The 20,712-nt window shown below is 44.6% G+C and overlaps 1 protein-coding gene across 3 annotated transcripts in view; it reads left to right on the forward strand.

Annotated features, from left to right (window-relative positions):
- The first annotated feature begins 227 nt into the window (after positions 1-227).
- The window catches only part of CAPN14 (calpain 14), a 38,194-nt gene continuing 17,709 nt past the window's right edge, over positions 228-20,712 (forward strand). Inside the window, exons 1-9 of one of the 3 annotated variants that reach the window (XM_077843696.1) lie at positions 228-352; positions 1,717-1,802; positions 14,026-14,301; positions 15,571-15,640; positions 16,448-16,566; positions 16,703-16,839; positions 17,320-17,494; positions 18,076-18,141; positions 20,334-20,419. In XM_077843696.1, coding sequence (XP_077699822.1) covers positions 298-352; positions 1,717-1,802; positions 14,026-14,301; positions 15,571-15,640; positions 16,448-16,566; positions 16,703-16,839; positions 17,320-17,494; positions 18,076-18,141; positions 20,334-20,419 — 1,070 coding nt within the window. In that variant the 5' untranslated portion in view covers positions 228-297. Of the gene's footprint in view, positions 353-1,716; positions 1,803-4,478; positions 4,572-11,424; positions 11,679-14,025; positions 14,302-15,570; positions 15,641-16,447; positions 16,567-16,702; positions 16,840-17,319; positions 17,495-18,075; positions 18,142-20,333; positions 20,420-20,712 lie in introns of those variants that run through there. The other 2 variants (XM_077843698.1, XM_077843697.1) reach the window with 2 other exon arrangements.

The raw sequence follows: 20,712 nt of genomic DNA on the forward strand, positions 1-20,712 counted from the left end.
AACTGAGAGATTCTGTGGGCTCTTGAAGTCTGTTTCAACAACTTTGCTTGTTTGCTTTTCTAGGATCAAGCAATTGACTTGCATCCTAATACCTCATAGGTCCTCTCTGCCCAGAACCTCCCTTCCAATTAGATGGATATCAGATGTGTTTCTGCCACCTTTCTGGGAATCCAGTTGTGCTCTGTGGCCAGGTCACTATTGCTATTTTGGACTATCTCTGATGCGATCTGCCTGCCCGCCTGGTGCTTAACCTAGTATATTTCTACATTTCTTCACCCTTTCTGCCCTCAGATCATCATGCCCTGCCTCCCTGATCTGCATGGCTTCCAGTGCACCTCCAAGCCCTTTCCAGGTACAGCAAACCCTGTCAGTTCAAGTTCACTTGGGTTATGAGTTAGAAATAAGTGTCCTTGAAATTCTGGTGAGCTCTTTGATAATGTAGGAAAACACTCTCTTGTTGAAAACAAGCAAACTTATCTGTTTTTTTTTTTCCAGACTTTGTAATGAATTTCTTAAAGGATATTTTCCTATGACATTCTGAATGTTTTGAATGTTTTGAATATAAAAATATTGACAACCTAGGTCTTAGAATTTATGTTGGAATCTTGGAGATGAGTTAGCCCACAAAGCCTCTTTTTATAGTTGTGGTTTTTGGATAAATTTCTAATGCTTGAAAGTCATATATGGAATCACTCAATTTTTCCTTTCATTCTTTTGAACTTGATGTGGTCCTTTCTCCAACTCACAAATCAAGTCCCTCTTCTTTACCTTGTTTGACCCTAGCTTTGAAAACACATAAATGATTAAACAAAAATCAAGCAAGAAAAAAATATCAGAGAATAGTATAATCTGTCAACTGATTCCATGAAGCTTTGGTGCTGCCATAAATAACTACCAAGACCTTAAATTCCAATCTAGAGGGCTGCCAGTAGTAACCTTTGCCAGAGCCATAATGCCTCTTGACTTTCTTGTTTTACTCTTGTATCCACAGAGAAAGGAATCAACACAAGAAATGATAAGAATTTATCCATAAGTATTTTAGTAGTCTTTCCCATTTATGGTTGTGTTGGACACCTAATAGTTTTACTTGTTTTTTTTAATGTGAGTTGAATTAAACAATGGAGGTGACCCATATGAACATGAATGAACACTTGTGAGCGGTTATATGTACTACACTTGGCACCTTAACTTCATCCTCAACTCGACTTTTTCACTTATTGTTTCACTGCCTGAAATTCAAACAATCAGGAATTTGTTTGGACAAGGAGCTCTCTATTTAAAAGAAAAAAAATGTAAATCCTTATAGTAAGGTTAAGAATGTTATGGGAACTAGTTCCATTTATGAGAACTAGTTCTATCAGATTTATGAGAACTAGCTCTCACTTATGAGGCATTTATGAGAACTAGTTCCATCAGATTGTTTTCTGGTGCCCTGAAGGAATGAGAATTTTGCTTGAAGGAAAAGGAAGGACCCACTTTGGAGAAAGCACTTAGGTTTGTGGAAAGAGTAGGTTTGTTTAGGGCACTTGAAGAGTCCCTGAAGTGGGGTAAGAAGGTGCCAGAAACAAACTTGTTTTCCTTTGAATGTTTGTTCAAGGCAGGTCCCAAACAGAGTCGTAGAGTGTTATAACAAAAAGCTGAGAGATGATGGAGTACAACTTCCTTGTTTTATGCAACCTACTAAGTCCCTACTAACCTATTTGCCTGGCTTTACAGAATCAGGGACAGAACTTGGACCTGAATCTGCATTTCTTAACACTCATGCCAGTGCTCCTTCTCCAATATTCTGCTGCATAGCACAGGTAAGGGGTCACTCCTTTCCCTTTGGATTTTCCTCTAAGACCCAGAACCCAACAAGTGTTCAGGCCCTGCTGCCTTGGAGCTTATATAGGCCACTAGAGGCCTCCTGGGGACTTTACCACTTCTTAAGCCTTGTTTCCCCTGGAGAATGACCTCCTGGTCGTAAATCATGAATTCACTTAACCCACTTTTATCCACAGCACACTACTGGGTCAAGGGATCTCCATGTTGTACAAAGATAGAAGGATTCATCCCCAGATGAGGAGGGAACATCTGACTTCTGAATGACTATAAGTCATAGGGCTCATGTGAGAGGCCAGTGAGCCTCCCTGGCCTTGTTTCTTTCACCCTGAACAATAATTCACAGGAGGGTCAGAGGAGGAAATGGTCACTGGGTTTTGCCCTCTTCCACACAGTTCATGACAAACCTAGTGGGGACCTAACAAAAATAGCTCTGACATAGAGTGAGTGAGTCTCAGCCCTGCACTGGGCGTGGAGCAGGTAGGTATCCAAGGTTGAGAAGCAGCCCCAGCCAGAAGTTCCTGAAATAACAACCAATATAAGAGGAAAGATAAGTGCCAGTGTGAGGGCATAAAAATGAAAAAGTTAGGTCTGAGACATAACTTGGAGATCAGTCATAGCAGCAGTCCTCTGCATGCACATAGATTGCTACGGTTTTTAGAAAACATTTTCACATTCATGACTTGATATATTACTAATAGGGATGAATCATTATGCTGATTTTTCAGAAGAGAACATTGAAGTTTTCTTAACCAAACCGGATTTTATCCCCTGTCTTTTGATTCCTAAATCCACTATTCCTGCTATCCACACAACACCCTCTGACCAAATAGTGTAAGGAGGGCTGGCTGTTTAAACAAGAAGGGGGGTGGCGGGCGGCAAAGAGTTCAAAAAATTTTGAACTCAGGAGGAACGCTTTGGATTTGACTTACTGGTGACAGAAAGATGTGGTTTATTGATCAATGTGGTGAAAAGCTAGGGGATTATGATGCGCCTGGGACTGAGTTCCATCTCTGTTACTAACCAGCTGTGGGTTTGTCGGTGGGGTCACTGCTCTGTACCTCAGCTTTGTCTTTGTAAAATGGGGGTAATAGTACCACCTCACAGGGTTGCAAAGATTCATTGAGATTCTGCATGTGGTGTACTTAGCATTGTACCTAGCATGTCACAAGTGCTCGATAAATGTTGGAATTTTGGCTATTGTCTTAGTCTGCTCAGAATGCTATAGGAAAAAAACATAGACTAAGTGGCTTTAACAGCAGAAATTTATTTAATTTTATTTATTTATTCATAAGAGACAGAGACAGAGGCAGAGAGGCAGAGGCAGAGACACAAGCAGAGGGAGAAGCAGGCTCCATGCAGGGAGCCCGACGTGGGACTCGATCCCGGGTCTCCAGGATCATGCCCTGGGCTGAAGGCAGCGCTAAACCGCTGAGCCACCCAGGCTGCCCACAGCAGAAATTTATTTTCTCATGGTCACAGATCAAGATCTGGTAGGCTCAGTTTCTGGTGAGAGCTCTCCTGGCATTTGGACAGCTGCCTACTGTCACTGTACCTGCAAATGGCCTTTTCTCCATGTGTGTGTGTGTGCATGCACACACACACACACACACACACACTGGTATCTCTGGTGTCCCTTCTTATAAGGACAGTAATCCTATGGATTACTTGTCACTATGACCTCCTTTATTTCCTCATTTAATACAAATACAGCTACACCAAGGGGCTGGGGCTTCAACATGTCAATTTATGGGAAGACACAAATATTCAGTCCATCATATCTATTATTACCAGTATTATTTTTCTTACCAGTACTATTAAAATGTGTGAGGGATATTTGCACCAAAAAAATCAAGGTGTGTAGGATTAGAGTCAGAGCAAAGGCTACAGCAGAGAAGCCGTTGGAAGGAAGAGGAGGAAGGAGTTCCAGATATATAAGGGACTCATTAATTCCACTGATAGTGGGTGCCAGGCATTGCTCCATGTCCTGTGGGAGCAATGGAGTACAAGCATGGAGTCAAGCAAATGAGAGCTGACTCAGTCTCTGTGCTGAGCTCTGCACAAGCCATGCTAGGAGCCTAGCACAAAGGTCCTGGGGTAGCCAAGAAAACCTAAAGAGGAGTCACCACATAAATGCCAAGAAATGTTTGGAGAGAAGAATAACAAGTGTGGAATACAAGGAAACAATCAATGGAGGTCATTTCTAGTCCTGAGTGGCCAAAGACAAGAAGACAAATGGACAGAAATGGGGGATCCAGGACATGGGGTTGGTAAAGAAGAGGGAGATTTCTTAATAGCACAGAGGAATCACTGTGTTCCTTCTCAGCAGAGAATATCCCTGCGGGCTCTATCAAACTCTAAAGACCACAAAAGACCATAAACATTGTATTATTTCCTGTAATGAAATAATGTTCTAAGTCATATCTCCAAATACCTTCCCTTATCTGGAAGTGAGAAGATGACTAACTCTCTCTTGTCGAGGCATTACTGAAACAAATTCTGTCTGTGTGGTTTTCTAAGAAAATAATCGGATTTGTGCAATACCGTCACAAAGCCCTGGGTGCTCCACTCCCTTCCAGAGAACTTACAGTGGGGAGGAGCTGAGGCTCTGGGAGCCAGAAACCCAGACTTACAGACAAGTACATATGCTTAGAAAGGTCCATATATAAGGCTGGTCTCAGGCAGCAGGCTTGATTACACTGGGACTAGAGCCTGTCCATTTTCTTAAAGGAACAAGATCTTCAGTGCAGGTAAATTTCTTGACCTCCAAGGGTCAAGTTTAGCCCAGAGTCCCTGGGGGCCCCTGGAGTGCCTGGGTTCAGACAATGAGAAAGAGGTAGTTGCTTCTGCTAGTTTGAACTTTGTAGGTTAGAGTGTATATGGAAAGACTCCAGACCTTCAGGAGTCTGAAGACCTGAATTGTGTTCTCAACTTTGCTGTCCCTAATACACGTGACCTTAAGGGACAGACTTCAGCCTTTTGGCCTCAGTCTCATTATTAAGATAAGGGGATCTTTGGGCATAGGGGATCTCTGGAGTTCCTCCAGTTTTGGTTGTTATCAGTGGTTATTTTGTGGAGTAATTGATGTCGCTAGGTGCTGTCATTTCCCAGGGCTCAGACCATTCCAGGGATTTTCTGAGCCTCCTTGATTTTGGAAGGGATCTGGAGGTGGCTGGTTCTTGTCTGGGACCTTTTGTGGGATTCTGATGTTCTGGGAGGCAGGCTGTTCTCTGGGTGCTAATAGACAGTGAGGCTAGTTTGACTTCTGTGAAAGCAGACGTGAGGAAGACACCAGTGATGATGCTTACATTCTGTGAGAGGGAAATAATTCCTGAAGGAGACCAGAATATGTCACCCCAAAATATGCCTCTTTGATATAAAACTTATTTTGAACTGAAGGCACTTGAGAAGTGGTAAACATAGAAAAGTTCTCCCTTTTCTGCCTAAAGGCGGGAAGTAAATTTTCCTTTTATTGGAGACATACTCTTATAGGCCCAGAAAAAGGTACTAGAGGAATCTTCATATAAACCTACTGAAAATAACCCTTATCTTCCTTGTTCTTATCTTAATTAAGGAAATTCTTGTCTTAGTTAAGGAAAATAAGGACTACTTAGTTCTAGCTGGGCTACCTCTAGCCCAAACTTCTTTGTCTTGTCAATTATTCACAGATTAATTTTTTCTTTATCTAAAAGATAGGAAAGTTTCCAGCTCTGGCCACTTTAAGTCTTCATTTTATAAAGGCTCCCATGTTTGTGTAAAAATTCAATAAAATTTGTGTGCTTTTCTCTTGTTAATCTGTTTTTGTCAGATTTATTTTTAGACCCAGCCAGGACCCTAAAAACTTCAAAGAGAACTTTTTCCTCCCCTACATCTCTCACGTAGTAGTTATCAGTATGGCACTAGGACTCATTTAAAGAAGAAATCACCATGGTTGCAGCCATTTGCTGGCCTCTGGACATGAGAAGTCACTAACTGGGGCTATGGATGATTCTGGAGGAAGGCTGGCAGTTCTCAGCTCAGTTCATAATCCTTTTTTATGGTTTGGGTGGGAGGTCATCTGGATATAGGCTAAACATTATTGCTCCAGAAATGCCAGGTATAGTCTATAGGAACTCAGGGCTGGAATAGTGATCTTAACCATGAGCTGGTGAAGTAGACCTAGGTTTTTCAACCTGGGGACTCTCCCTGACCAGGCAGGATGAGAAGGTGTCTTTGACTTTTAGAATGAAGATTCTTAGGCTGGTGGGTGCTGACCATTATACAGAATGAGCACCTTGCAGTGAAAAGAAGGCCTTCTGTAGAGTGGGAGCCTGGCCACTGGCCCATGACTTCCCTGTGGGCAGAAATTCTAACTCATCTTGTACTCCTATCATCAAGGGTGATGCTTGGCTCATGGGGAAGCACTCAATAAAGCTTGAATCTACCACTTTTCAATCTCCCTATAAATCTCCTGACCATTAAACCAATCAATAGAAAAGAGTAGAATAGACTCATATATTAGTGGTATAATTGGCTTTGTGATAAATGTGTTCACCCCAAGGGTAACCAGTAAACTGATTCCTAACACATAGATTGGTTTTCCTTTTTTTGAAAGTTATGTAAACGCTGTCATAGGGTCTCTGTGTCTAGATTTTTTTCACTCAGTACTGGTGTTTGTGAATTCTATCCATATTGTAGCAAGTAGTTCTTATTTGTTCAGTCTCAGTGCCATATAGTATTCTGTTGTGTGAATGTAGCCCAATACTATTTATCCATGTCCATGAGCATGTGGATAGTTTCCCAGTCCAGACCTAATTTGAATAATGCTGTTATGAGCACTGTTATTATAGGTCTTTTGATGCATAAATTTAACCATTTTTGTTGGATAATGCCCAGGGATTGTTGTCATGGGGTGTATATATGTTTAGCTTTAGTATTCATGGCCAAACCATTTTCTAAAAGATGTTTTTGATTAACTTACTTTCCCCAGAGTTTTGTCTTAGTTCCTAATGTCACAGCTTGGCATTCTAGAGTGCAAATCCTAACCTAAGCTGCAAAGCCATCATTCCTCAAGTCCAGGACTGAGCCTTTGCAGGAGGCAGGGGATACTCTTACCCAGCATCCTTCTACCCAGTTTACATACTTGGACAATGGGCAAGCAAGTGCTAGGTCAAAACAGATTGAGGACTGTTCTTTCTGAGCAGCTCCTTTTACAATGGTCTCTGCCTGTCACACAAGATCAGAAACCCTTAGAATACCTTTTCTAAGGTGAAAACATTGGTACATCATTGAGGTGACTCAGCTGTGAGGAGAAGAATCAAATGTGCTGGAGGGGCAGAGAGGACTCTGGGGAGGAAGAGAAACCTGAGCTGAACTTTGAAAGGTGGATGCATTTGAAGCAGAAAGAGCAAGAAACACCTTATATTTGTGTGCACATAAAAAGAGAAGTTGGGATAGAGAAGAGGTGTGTGCTGTAGGCTGTTATACAGAAAGGTGCCCAAACACCAAGAGCCTGACCATTTGGTTTGAGGCCATGGGCTGTGTGGATCTGAAGGGAGTGATGTGGAATGGCCACTTAGAAGATAAATGCAGGACCAGTCAGAAGAAAAGCTACCTCTCTCTGACCAGGTAATGTATCACTAAATCTGTGATTCTTTTAAGATATAAATACTCCTGAAAAAAAAAAAAAGAGGAACTAATTTAGATCTGTTTTAAAACTCTTTCCTATTCAAATGTGTTTGAAATGTTCAGAAGAGAGAAAAATTGAAAGGGTTAATCCATTGAAAGTGTGGAAGGTGATGGAGAAATAAGAACAGGCTAGGGTTTGGCCATTTCCTGGGTGGGAGCTATAAAACCAGAAGCAGGCCTGAGGGAATAGAGTGACCCCACTGGGATTCTGGATGAGGGGCTCACTCCCATAAGGCTGAGCAGGCTGAGTGCTCATTGGACATCCTCAGAAGTCTCACCTGTACACAGGAGTGCTGACTGGGGCGACCACCAAGTTCCTTCTAGCCTTTGATTCATATACAGTGACATCTTCCACGCAGGCTAAGTGGATATTCCTAAGCCCAAGGAAAGCTATCTTTATGTGGGGTGTCTGCACTTCTACAAAGCCACAGATTTATGCCTGTTCAGTGTTCCAGGAAGTCAGATGAAAGATGGGGCTGTTGGGAGTGGGTAGAGAGCTCCACAAAATTTTCACATCTCCAAATAAGCAGTAAGCCAGCCCATAGGAACCCCTAGCATCACCAGCGAAGACAGGGCACTTCCTGCCTCTCCCCTTGTCTACTCCCAAGGTATATGTTCTCTTTGGAGACTTTTTTCTTTTTGAAGGCGAAGGCTGATCTTGATTTTGCTTTGTTTCCCAGGGTGCTTTGCCCTGGAATCTGCATAATTCCCCTGGAAAATAATCCCAAAGCCAACATGGGTTAGAAGGAAAGGCTGTTAATGAGGCTCCTGAAAGCAACCTCAACCTAAAACAGTTCTTGGGGATGTGACCAGAACAAGAGAAGAGCAGCCAAATGATTGACAGCTCACAAAAAAATTCATATCCTGTATTTCATTTCAGCTTCACATCAGGAGGGACAGAGAGGGCAGGCTTTATTATTCATTACATTTTGCAAATAAAGAACCATTTATTCATTCATTTAGTCAACCTGTTAGCAAGCATTTATCAAGCATCTGTTTATTCATGATATATATTGCCTAGCTCTGGGAAGCCAGAAAAAAATATATACCATTCTTATCTTCTATAGCTCATAGTTGGGCCACATTCATTGTTTCCTCAAAGTCAAATGTCTTCCCTAATAAATAAAGGAATGCTTAGGGTCTTCTGTGGCAAACTATATCTAAATTAGACATACCTAAATAGTAAAAAATTTCATGATCTTTTCAAACCATTAATTTTGCTGTTGGGGAGGAAAAATTTTCCTCTACCCTTCCAGCTTCTTTTGGCTGGTCTAAGAATTAAATTGACATGAAACGGATGAACAGGAGAAAATCAAACTTAATTATGTAAGCAAGAGGGCTCCAAAAATATGAGGTCCACAGGTAGTCAGCAATTGAAGCATATTTATATGCCATCCAGAACTAATGAAAAGGATGCAAAGATCTAGGGCTTGAAAGGAAAGGAAGACAATCTGTCCAAAGATGAAAAAGAGTAAGAGTAAAAAAATGTTTGCTGGGCTTAAGCAACAATGGTAGATAGAGAGGAATTTTAACCAACAGACTTTTCTAGGTCCCATCCTCTCTACCGCATATAGTTCATATTGTCCTGTAGTTATTTATAGTAATGGTCCCTTTTCTGAAATAAGTCCTCTATCTAAATTCTCTTCGGCAGTTAGGAGAGAGCCAAAAAAGACAAATTTCTTGAATCTTCTGTTTCTTAAAAATAAATAGCCTAATGTAATCCACATGCCAAAGAGACACACCTTGGGGTGGCGAATTTTGCTCCCCTACATAGCAGAACAATTTCCTCTTTTACAGACAGGTCGTGATCTGTACATAGAGATGTGGGTTTTCCTATTCATAATCAGTACCCACAAAACCACCTGAGAACTTCCCAGGAATGTCTGATGTCATCACATCTAAAAATGAGTTAGAGATGAGACTTTAGCAAAAAGAAATGGTAGGCTACATCTTTAAGTCTTTTTGAGACATAAATGTAACTAAGTGTTGAGTCTATAAAAATTAGTGAATCAATTAGAGATAAAACTCTGTTGCATTAACATAAGTTCTTAATGATGGACCTAGTTAATCACATTTTATTCTATGAATTCCTGTTTGGAGCCTACCACCATGTCTAGCATTGTGCAATATCAGTTTATGTGAGTTAGACTGTGATTTAAACAACTGTGTCTGTAAAGGGCCAGCCAGTAAATATTTCAGGATTTTTGACTGTATGATGTCTGTTGCAACTACCTGACTCTGCTGTTGTAATGTATATTGTGGAGATAGCCATAGACAGTACATAAACAGGTAGTGTAGATATATTTCAATGAACTTTATTTACAAAAACCATCAGTGGCCAGATTTGGCCCATGGGCCATGGTTTGCCAATTCCTGCTTTAGACTAAAGTTTTTTCAAACTACTTTATATCATCTATTTTGAGTCCTAAGAGTATACACAGTATACGTGTATGTATGTGTTGGCTCCATTTTACAGGTAAGGAAGCCAGCTCAGAGAGGGTAAGGGGTCTGCCCATGGTCACACAAGTAAGAGGGGGCAAACCCAGATGCCTCCCGGGTTTTCTAATTTCGAATCTAGTGCTCCATGACCACAGCCTATGACACAAAAGAAATACAATCCCTGCCCAAGATAAATCAGGTAGAGCCGACAGTTAGTCTTGTTCCTTTGTTCCAGCTGTCAAAAGCCTGGAATTGATCATGTTTCCCATCCAATGCTTTTTATCATGCAGACCGACCATTGTGCAAGAAGCCTAGGTTTCTTTTCCAATTTTACCTCTGACAGCTTGGTGGGAGTGGCAGGATGCCAGAGTTCTCTGCAAATTAATCATCCCCTAGGAGGATTCTACAGGTCTGTAGCACCTGTGAATGAGAATGTGGTTCTTATTTGTTTTGTTTCCTTTCCAGATCCCCAAAACTACCTTTATGTGTGTGTGTTTAGTATAGGTACAGTGTCTGACACATAGTAAGTGCTTAGGACACATGTGAAATAACCGAATATCAGGGCAGGGACTCAAGGCATGGAGCACTCAGGTGTCTTACTTGGTAATGTCCCTCAGTGTTCATCAGCAATTTAGAACCAAAAGGCTTCATCTGGATTATGAGCACCAGGGACACCCCTCACCATCATAGAGCTCCACCTTGCATCTAATGTCTATAGAGAAGGCAAGCAGAGCCAATGTAGGAAAGGGAAATGGAGGTTCTATTTGCTGAGTAAATAGATGCTCAGGCATGGGCAGTGTGCCTTTAGGCTGCACACTCGAATATCATGTGTCTCAGTCAGCTTTTCCCTCTTCATTTGCATGGTCTGATATTATGGGTCTGCTCCAACACCATTTACTTATAATAGTTAAAATTAATTTCCAACTACAACCAAGATGCCCCTGGCCCTTTGCAGAATGCTGTGGCAATCTGAGAATGAGCCAACTTCAGCCACAGGTTGTAACTTATAGAAGACACATAAGAACTGCCAACTCCCCACATTTGGGTCTAGATTCCCCTTAAGGGGCCTTAAGAATATTGTTTAAAGACAAGATATTTATGTGTTTGGCCTCATTCTGAAATTTGGAGGGTGAAAGCATCTTGTGATGGGCATTTTGTCCTCTGAACCCCAGCAAGGCACCAAAACTTGTTATGAGATGCAATGTTTTCAGGCATGGAGAGCAATCTGAGTGTGACCCAGCCCTTGGGAGGGAGGGCATGGGAGGGCCTGGGTCTGGTTCTGAAGCCAAAGGACCTACTGTTACTTATCACAGCACAAGCTGTGAAGGATTGCTGTTCAGGTTTGAAGGGACTAAAAAGTAGGACTTAGCCTCTTTGTGGCCTTGTGTTTGTGATAGTCCATATCAGGAAGAGACTCAGGGGAAAACACAAAGCCCCAGTAACAGCATTTGGATTCCTGTAACCCAGATTAGGAGGGTGCCAGGTCTTCCCCCAGGAAGTATGCATGCATTTGTGACAAATAAGAACAGCCAGAAATCGGACTGCCCTAACCTCCAAGAGAGGTAAGGGTGTGAGGCAAACAGCATTCCATCAGTGTTAATCCTGTGGGGGATAAAAACAGGTAGGTATTAGGCAGAGGAGGTTTCTGTGTGTGAATCAGTCAGAGCAAAGCCCACAACGGGATCCAAGAACAAGACCATTTCATGAACTGATCACTAGCAGTACATGATGGGCTAAGAATAAAACTAAGGGTAAGTGTTTAGAAATGTTTATAGTAATTGATCAAATAATTTTATTTCTGTTGAATCAGAAGAAAAATTTTTATTTTTTTTATTTATTTTTTTTAAGATTTTATTTATTTATTCATGACAGTCACAGAGAGAGAGAGAGAGAGAGGCAGAGACATAGGCAGAGGGAGAAGCAGGCTCCAAGCAGAGAGCCCAATGTGGGATTTGATCCCAGGTCTCCAGGATCGCGCCCTGGGCCAAAGGCAAGGGCTAAACCGCTGCGCCACCCAGGGATCCCAGAAAAAAAAATTTTTTTTTTAAAGGAGGGCTTATATTTTATATATCTTTTAAAAATTTCATTTTTGTATTGATTTATTTTCATTAAACTCTATGACAAGCTGAAAATAAAAAATATAGGTGTTTCACTAGTGATAATTTGAGGAGCACCAGTTAGGAGGCAGTAAGGTGTCCTATGTGGTAGACAGTGACAGTCTGGATGAGGAGAACTCTGTGAAGACCAGACACACAAGGGAGATTTCTTGGTGGAGGAGATAAAGTTGGACTTTGGAGGATAGACAAGATCTTGACAAGTGAAGAGGCCCCTCAGATCGCTCCTACAGATGGAGGGAGTACTCATACTTGGCATAGACTTGTCTGTAGGCTGCTTTTAGTGCATATACTTTCTGTCCCAAGTACTGTACCGGTGCAAATGGAGGCAGTTGGCATTGAGTGCCAAGCACTGTTATGAGAGTGAGAGCCCTGGGTTCAGGAGAGGGCTCTGATGAAATTTCCCTGTGTAGCACTGGGAAAATCACTTGATCCCCATGAAGCTAGAAAAGCCATGAGGGCTGGTACTGTCTCTGATGAATGGTGCTTAGCTCAAGCCTGGCCAATAACCAATTCCCAATAAAATTTTTGGTGAGTCAATGGATGAATGGGTTTTGGTTTTAACACTTGAAAAATGAGAGAGGATAGATAAGATTGGTGGTTTTCAAACCATAAAATGAGAAATCTTGCAAAGATGCACTGTGGTCCAACCTGCACATTTAAGCCTGTATACTTGGTTTTCTGTAGGATTTCACTTGAAGAAGGAACTCCACCGCTAAAATAATTTTTGGGAAACACTGGATATGATGACTCATTACTGCACAAAAACAGATGTAGGAGATATAAAAATATGCTAAAATTTTGGGTTTGGTGGAGTCCACTTGGCCGGCAGAACTCTTAATGTGAAGCTTGTTGACAAGCTTCAAAGAAGGATCCATTGATCTCTCACAAGTGTATGTAAAATTTTACAGGCTATTGAGTATCACTTGAGAATGCTATGATTGCATGCAATAGAAACACATAACACTGGCTAACATGGAGAGCACTGCAGAGTCTGGTCATTACCAAAGCTTAAGTAAGCAGATGGTTTATCCTTCTCATGTAATAAGTCTAGAGGCAGGCCACCAAGGCTGGACCATTTGTTCAAGGAAGTCATAAAGATCCAGACTCCTTCTAGTATGTGGCTTTTTCCTAGTGGTCCCTCTCGAGGTGTTACTTCTACTTTCCAGGAATGGGAATGGGAGGAAGTCAAAAGGAAATTTGGGAAAGTCACAGCTTTTCTAAGAGCCCCACCTGGGAGACTGCCACCTTTATCTCACTGGCCTGCTGTATATTGGTGGCCAACCTGTCCTGCAAGTAGCTCTGGGAAATCAAGTGTTTAAAACTAGAATCCTATTAATAAGTCAAAGGAAGGAATGGGTAGGTCCAGGCAACTGTCAGTATTCACCATAATATGTATGTGGTTTTTTTTTTTTTTTTTTACATTACCAAAAATGTCTTTAAGGTAGGAGTTAATTTGAAGAATATGTAGAAGGAGGAAAGCAAGAGACATGGTTTTGCAAGGAAGACAGAGGAGGACATTAGAGCAGGAGGAAGGACATGTATGAGCTTGGGGGTAACAGCAGGTGGGCCCTGCCAGGCAGGATAGAAGGGGCAGCTGAGGCTCCTTCCTTGTCTGACACAGGGACCCTCAAGCCTTATGACCCGAGCTTCAACTTCCTGTTGCTCTCCTCCCTGCCCCACCCCCAAGCAGCAATGTCCCTGTGACATTGGTATAGTCAGGGCCCCAGGTCCCAGCCCTGAGCCTGGAGAGATCCCTCCTTTTCCTCAGGTCTGGGCTGGGGGAGCCCAGAGCCCCCACCAGAACAAGTGCTCAAAGACCTTCACTCCCTAGGATGAGAATCAGACCAGGTGCTGCAGTCTGCCTCACCGCTCTATCCTCCTCCTCCTCCTCCTCCTCCCCCTCCTCCTCCTCCTCCTCTCCAGGGGAATGGCATGCTATCAACAGGCAGTGAGTAAACTGAACGTGGGCTCTCCATTCCAGGCAACAGAGACCATCCAGGAAGACCCCTGGGGTCTGTATCTACACTTGGCCATGTCTCTGTGGCTACCTTTCCGAGCCAGATGGAAGCTGGGGCGGAAGAACTCATTGGGGGACTCCTCACAGCTCCCCAGGCAGGACTACGATGCCCTGAGGGAAGTGTGCCTGATGGAAGGCCGCCTCTTTGAAGATGACAGCTTCCCAGCCAGCCTGCACTCTGTGGGCAGTGGGCCTTTATTGAGGAAGCTGCCTCCAGGCCTGCAGTGGAAGAGGCCTCCGGTAAGGGAAGACGGTGCTTCCCTACAACACACTCGCAAACACACACACACACACACACACACACACGCACACACAGGTCAACCCAGACTTTCCTTGAGATGGTGTTCCAAATGCCATGTCTTACTGACATTGGTCCCCACATGAGGGGCATGGGCGAGTGCCCACATTCCCATTTTCAAGATGGATAAAACCAGGGGTGGCGCTGAGAGGGCCTGAGATGTGGCTCTTCCTCAGCCTCTACCCAGAAATGGGGGGGGGGGGGCAGCAGCAGCTGAAGTACTGTTGGGCCTCATTCAAGATGGCAGGGCATCCTGAGCTGCCATCGATGTTACCGGCCAGAGAGGCACATTCTCACATATCTTCACTCCCAATCCCAAGTCAGGCCCACGGAACACATAAATTAAGAAGTTATTAATCATTTTACAACAACACTATTCACTTTCTAAAGTGCTTTGACAGTTTCTTTAAAAGACAACTTAATGTGTTCAAAGGCAATCCAGCCCTCGCCCAACTTGATTTACACAATAGATTTCCCAAACATGGCTAGGGAATGAAGTGGAGTCCTCAGCCTGGGCTGCAGATTCCCTGCCCTTCTGGGCCCTGTTCAACCTTCTCACCAAAGTGTATGGCCCCAGACTACGTCCCTTATGTGTGCAAAATTCCTGAGTGGGCCTCCTAAACTAGAGAGCCTCCAAGATCCTTCTTTTCCCAGAAAATTTGGGAACCGCTGACACAGAGTCTATCACATACCTGACCTTGGGTGAGCTGTGCCAATGCAGAACCTGAGGGTCTTAATGCAGGGGGAAGAGCAGGGACTATCTGCTTTACCTCCTATGGCTGCCTCACCCACATCTCAGCATGGAAACAGAAATGCAAAGATGACATTATTTTGGGGTGGGGGGGGAATGGGAGGGAGATGTAGGACTAGAATAAGGAGAGTGGGAAGATCTCTAGGAAAAATGTAAACATCCCCTAAGAGGCATACTTCCATTTTAACAGAAACTCTAAGGAGAGGCATTTTGGACACAAGTGTTATACCTCAGTATCCACACAGAGTCCTCCAGGACTCCGGCTGACATGGGCTGCCAGAAGCAATGGGAAATGAGACGGGCTGAATCTGTACGCCAGACTCTCTGGGATAGCCCCAATTTCACATATATTCTAAATCTAAGTCCCCATAAGTGCGGTCTTGGGGTATGGGAAGCCATGGTCACTGTAGCTCAAGGAGCTTCTTCTTGGTTAGAAGGACAGTTCTATCTATCCCCACAGGAGCTGCACAGCAATCCCCAGTTCTATTCTCCTAATGCCAAAAGGCTGGACCTGTGCCAGGGAGTGGTAGGTAAGTCTGTACAGCCCTTGGAGACACAGGCCTGGCAGCTTCAAACCAGGCCCAGCCAAGGCAGAGTGGGGTTGGAAAGGGGGGAATTGAGAGATCCCAGTGGGAGAGATGGCCACCCTGAGCTCCACCTTGAAGTGCTGTGTCTTTTGCCAGGAAAATAATAACAGCTGGTCTTCTGGGGATGCATGGGAATGCCAAAGCTTGCCCTGGGATAATTCTCATTACCAGTTTACAGGTCTAAGTTGTCTTGGGAGGATGTGCTCATTCTGCTCTAGTCCCCACAATGAGTCCTTTTTGGCACAGAATTCACTAGATGCCCAGGTAGAGTTCAAGCAAGTCTATCCTCATCCCCAACTTTCTTTTCAGGGGAATAGAAAAACCCTTGGCCACAAGGGAAGGCACAAATGTAGTGATACCTGTTTCACAGACGTGGAAATAGATCCCAGAAGTGTTGAGGCTTTCCCAGAAGAACATAAACCAGTTACGGAGGCAGGACTTTAGAAGATTTTGGTTGTGTTTGTTCCTGAGGATGTGGCATTCAGGAAGCTAAAAGGTGGTCCAGGAATGTGGCTCAATTCTTGGTGGCAAGTTGAGATTCCAGCCAATGCTCCTGCCCACCTTCTGCTTACTCACTGTCTTTTCCCCCCAGTATATCTTTCCCTTCTACTAAACTAGGCTACAAGCCCAGAGAGGGAAGCAATTGGGACGAGGCATAATAAGTCTTCAATAGATCCCGGCAGACACTTGTAGAATGTGCCTGGATGTGCAGTAAGTACATCCACGCAGACACTATGCTCTCTGGCTTAGGTGACTGCTGGTTCTTGGCTGCTTTGCAAGCTCTGACTTTGCACCAGGACATCCTGAGCCGGGTCGTACCCCTGAATCAGAATTTCACTGAGAAGTATGCTGGCATTTTCCGGTTCTGGGTGAGTAACCTCCTGGTGCCCATGCCTGGAGGAAGCCAAAGGAAAGAGGGTTCTTAGAAGAGTGATGTTTTTACCTCCTGGGCTGACCATCTTCCATGGCAATCTTCACTCACCAGTGGGTACCTTCCCCTTCCAGTTCTGGCACTTTGGGAAGTGGGTTCCTGTGGTGATAGATGACCGACTTCCTGTGAATGCAGCTGGCCAGCTGGTCTTTGTCTCTTCTATCTACAAGAACTTGTTCTGGGGAGCTCTTCTGGAAAAGGCCTATGCTAAGTAAGACAAATCTTTTTGTCTTTTCCATTCCATTCCATTCTGTTCCCTCCCCTCCTCTCCCCTCCCCTCCCCTCCCTTCCCTTCCCTTCCCACCCTTTCTCCTCCCTCTGTCTTTCTGTCTCCCTCTCATCAAGGTTGGGAGAGTGCAAGAGGAGATAGGTAAATTTTATGATGTGAGACACTGAGGCATGACTCAGTGAATATGGAAGTGGTGTATCCAGAGTCTCTTGTGTAGGGTTTATCCCATCTGAACAAGCGTTTGGGAATTTTGCCTTCCCCTAATGGATTGAGGTTTTTAACAAGAATAGGAACTCAGGGTATACATTTTCCCCTTTGCCCCTGGGATGGAAGGAAGGGGTAGCAGGCACATGCCCAGAGAAGAGCAAAGGAGGCGGTTCACTAGACTCATGTGGACCATTCCAGGCTACAGTATAAATTCCCCTTCCCTTCTGCTACCATGTTTACTCCTTCCCTGGGCAGACTCTCTGGCTCCTATGAAGACTTGCACCGTGGACAGGTGTCTGAAGCACTTGTGGACTTCACTGGAGGAGTGACCATGACCATCATTCCAGCAGAAGCCTCTGGCAACCTCTGGGACATCCTAACCCGAGCTACCTGCAGCAGAACCCTCATTGGCTGCCAGACCCACTCAGGGGTGCGGCTGGACACACTAGCAGCATGTCCTCTCTTGCTTCTATCCCCTTCGCCCACCAGTCCCAAGACCCCCATCCAGCTCTTGCTTTTAGAGTCCTCATGTTCAAACCAGAGCAGCCAAGTTGAGCCCTCGGGGCAGGCGAAGCTGCAGTAGAATGCAGATGGTATGGGGACACAGGTGCTAACAGTGACTAAGCATCAATGTGGTGCAAAGTGCTTTACTAGCACAACTGGTCTTTAGTGCCTGATTTAGTAACGACCAAGCACGGGGAGCTAGATAGAGTAGGGAGCCCTGGAGTGAGTGCTTCCTCTGTGAACAACCACCATGGCACCCTGTGTGATGGTTTAGCTGCTCTGAGTCCATCCTCTGTACAATGGGACAGGAATCACTGCAGAATGGCCCCCTGACGTAGAGGCTCCAGCGAGACTATGGGTGCTGAAGAGCCTTGGCCACTGTGAGGACACAGCGTGGGTCTGTCCCAGCCTTCTGCATAAGCCCTTGCTCCAGCCACACAGGTCCCCGTGACCCCCAAAGAAGCCGTAGGCAGCAGCAGGCTGAGAGGAGCTCTCTTGTCTCCACAGAAGGAGAGGGTGCTGGAGAACGGGCTGGTGGGCGGTCATGCCTATACCCTCACAGGAATCAGAAAGGTGGGTGGAACCAGCCTCTCTGTTTCCCTTTGGGCTCCCCCCTCTCTCCCTGGGCTTCTCACCTAGGCTTCAGTGAGCATTATTATCTGTTCCCAGTCTAGGGGGCACATTCTTGGAGGGTTTTACGATCTTTGGTTTTATCACCAAAGCAGGTGGTGGGTTCCCTGAACGTGTGCACCTGTGTTCTGGAGATATGGGGGGGGGGTCCAGCCAGGGGCACCTGCAGGGCACCCTCCCAGCCCCCCTTGCCTGAGGGCGGCCCTGCCAATCAGCCATCCAGCCCTGCTGGGCCTCACAGCCCTTTCCTAGAGACCCCCTTTGCTCTGGGCTGCCACTGATGACCTGCATAACTGGGGCTTCCTGCCCCAATTACTGCTTCTTTCTCTTCTCACACACTCCTTTTCATCAGCCTCCCAGGTTCCTTCCACGGCTATTCACCTTCCGAGCTGTGCTAAGCATGGAGGGAAAGATGTCAGACAGGGACCCTGCCTACACAGAGGTCACAGTTAGGAATGGAGACAAACCATACGTAAAAATGGTATGGAAGCAAAGTAGAAAGTGGAGGGAAGAAAGAGTAGATGAAAGGCTTTAGGGGCTCAGAGGTAGGAGAGAAGACATTTGACTGGTTGGGTTGGGGAAAGTCAGGAAAGACTTTGTAGAGGAGGTGGCATTGAGCTGGCTCTGGAAAGGTCAGGAGATTTATCTAAGGGAGAGGGGTGCTTCTGGGGAAGGGGGCTGCAGGAAAAGCATTCGGGTGAGAAATCTGCAGGTTCCATCTTAAAGAGCCTTCGATGTCCCCGCATCCTCCAAATCCCTTTTATTCTTTCAAATTTCTTGAACCTAGCTCCCGCCTATCATCTTCTTCCTCCTGGATCTGCACTGGTCATGTCTGTGTGTGTGCCAAGAACTTTTCATCCATCCTCTTATTTCGTAACAAACCTTCAATTTTATTAATCTTTAGAGTGATATGTTTAGGTCTGTATTTTGTTTTATATTTATTTAACATAGCAAAATTTAGCATTTACGATGTCCTAAGCAGTGTTCCAACTGCTTCACGACTGTTAACCCAATCCTCACAACAGCCCTGTGAGGGGATATATTAGCGTCCTAGAGCTGCCATAACAAATTACTACAAATTGGGGGACTTGAGACCATGTAAATGTATTCTTTCACAGTTCTGGGGGCCAGAAGTCTGAAATCAAGACTTTGCAGGCTCTAAAGGGGATCCTTCCTGGCCTCTTCTAGCTTACGGTGGCTCCCTGCATTTCTTAGCTTGGGAAACGGAGCTCCAATTTCTTCCTCCATCTCTGCATGGCCTCTTCCTCTGTGTCTTCCCCTCTTCTTTTCCCTTCTCTTGTCACTGGATTTAAGACCCACTGTAATCCAGGGTTATTTCTTTTCTTCTCTTTAAAGATTTTATTTATTTATTTATTTATTTGAGAGAGAGAGAGAGAGAGCATAAGTAGGGGGAGCGGCAGAGGGAGAGGGAGAAGCAGGCTCCTCGCGGAGCAGCAAGCTGGACTCCAGGCTCAATTCCAGGACCCTGAGATCATGACCTGAGCTGAAGGCAGATGCTTAACCAACTGAGCCATCCAGGTGCCCCTCCAGGATGATTGCATCTCAAGTTCCTTAATTTTATTTTATCTGCAAAGACCCTTTTAATAAATAGGATTACACTGGGGTGCCTGGATGGTGCTGTCAGTTAAATGTCTGATGCTTGGTTTTAACTCAAGTCATGATCCAGGTCCTGGGATCATGCCCCGAGAAGAGCTCTGCACTCATCAGGGAATCTGCTTGTATTTCTGTTACTCTCCCTCTGCCCCTCCCTACTGTGTGTTCTCTCTCTCTCTCTCTCACTGGAATAAATCTTTAAAAATAAATAAATAGATAAAATCTCACTGACAGATTTTGGGTAGATCTATCTTTGGGGGGCCACCATCCAATGCATTATAGCAGACGTGGCTATAAGCCTTGCATTACAGATGAGGAAAAAGACCCAGACAGGTAAAGAACTTGCTCTAGATCTCAGCAGCTCATAAAAGACAGAGCCACTTTCTCTTCTCCCCATGCTCAGGGCCTTTGGTCTTCCACTTCAAGGTCTCATCTGGCAGGGAAGGATCTCACCCAGATATCTGCAACATTTGCATTTGGCACTCAGCCCAGACACCTAAATTGCTTCTCGTTTTGTGCAGGTGACCTGCAAACATGGACCAGAATATCTAGTCAAGCTGCGGAACCCCTGGGGCAAAGTGGAATGGAAAGGAGACTGGAGTGACAGGTGAACACGGGAGACGGGCTGGCAGGGGTGAGGATGGAGCAGGGCAAGCCTGCAAAGGAGGCTGCCATCTGCACACAAATTCAAAAGTGTTCTTTGGTCTCCAGCTGAATTGGGAGAGCATTCGGATTGTGAAGGTCAATCACTCACATTTATGAGACGCTTAATGACATATAGATGGTTTTCTCATTCATTATAATAATTGAGCTAATGTTTATTGAGAGCTTGCCAGCACTGTGCTAAGCACTTTGAATTTTTTTCCTGCCCTTATTTATTTAAAACTAAAAATTACCTTG

The sequence above is a fragment of the Canis aureus genome, chromosome 12 (genome assembly GCF_053574225.1).
Source record: "Canis aureus isolate CA01 chromosome 12, VMU_Caureus_v.1.0, whole genome shotgun sequence".
Taxonomy (NCBI): Eukaryota; Metazoa; Chordata; class Mammalia; order Carnivora; family Canidae; genus Canis; species Canis aureus.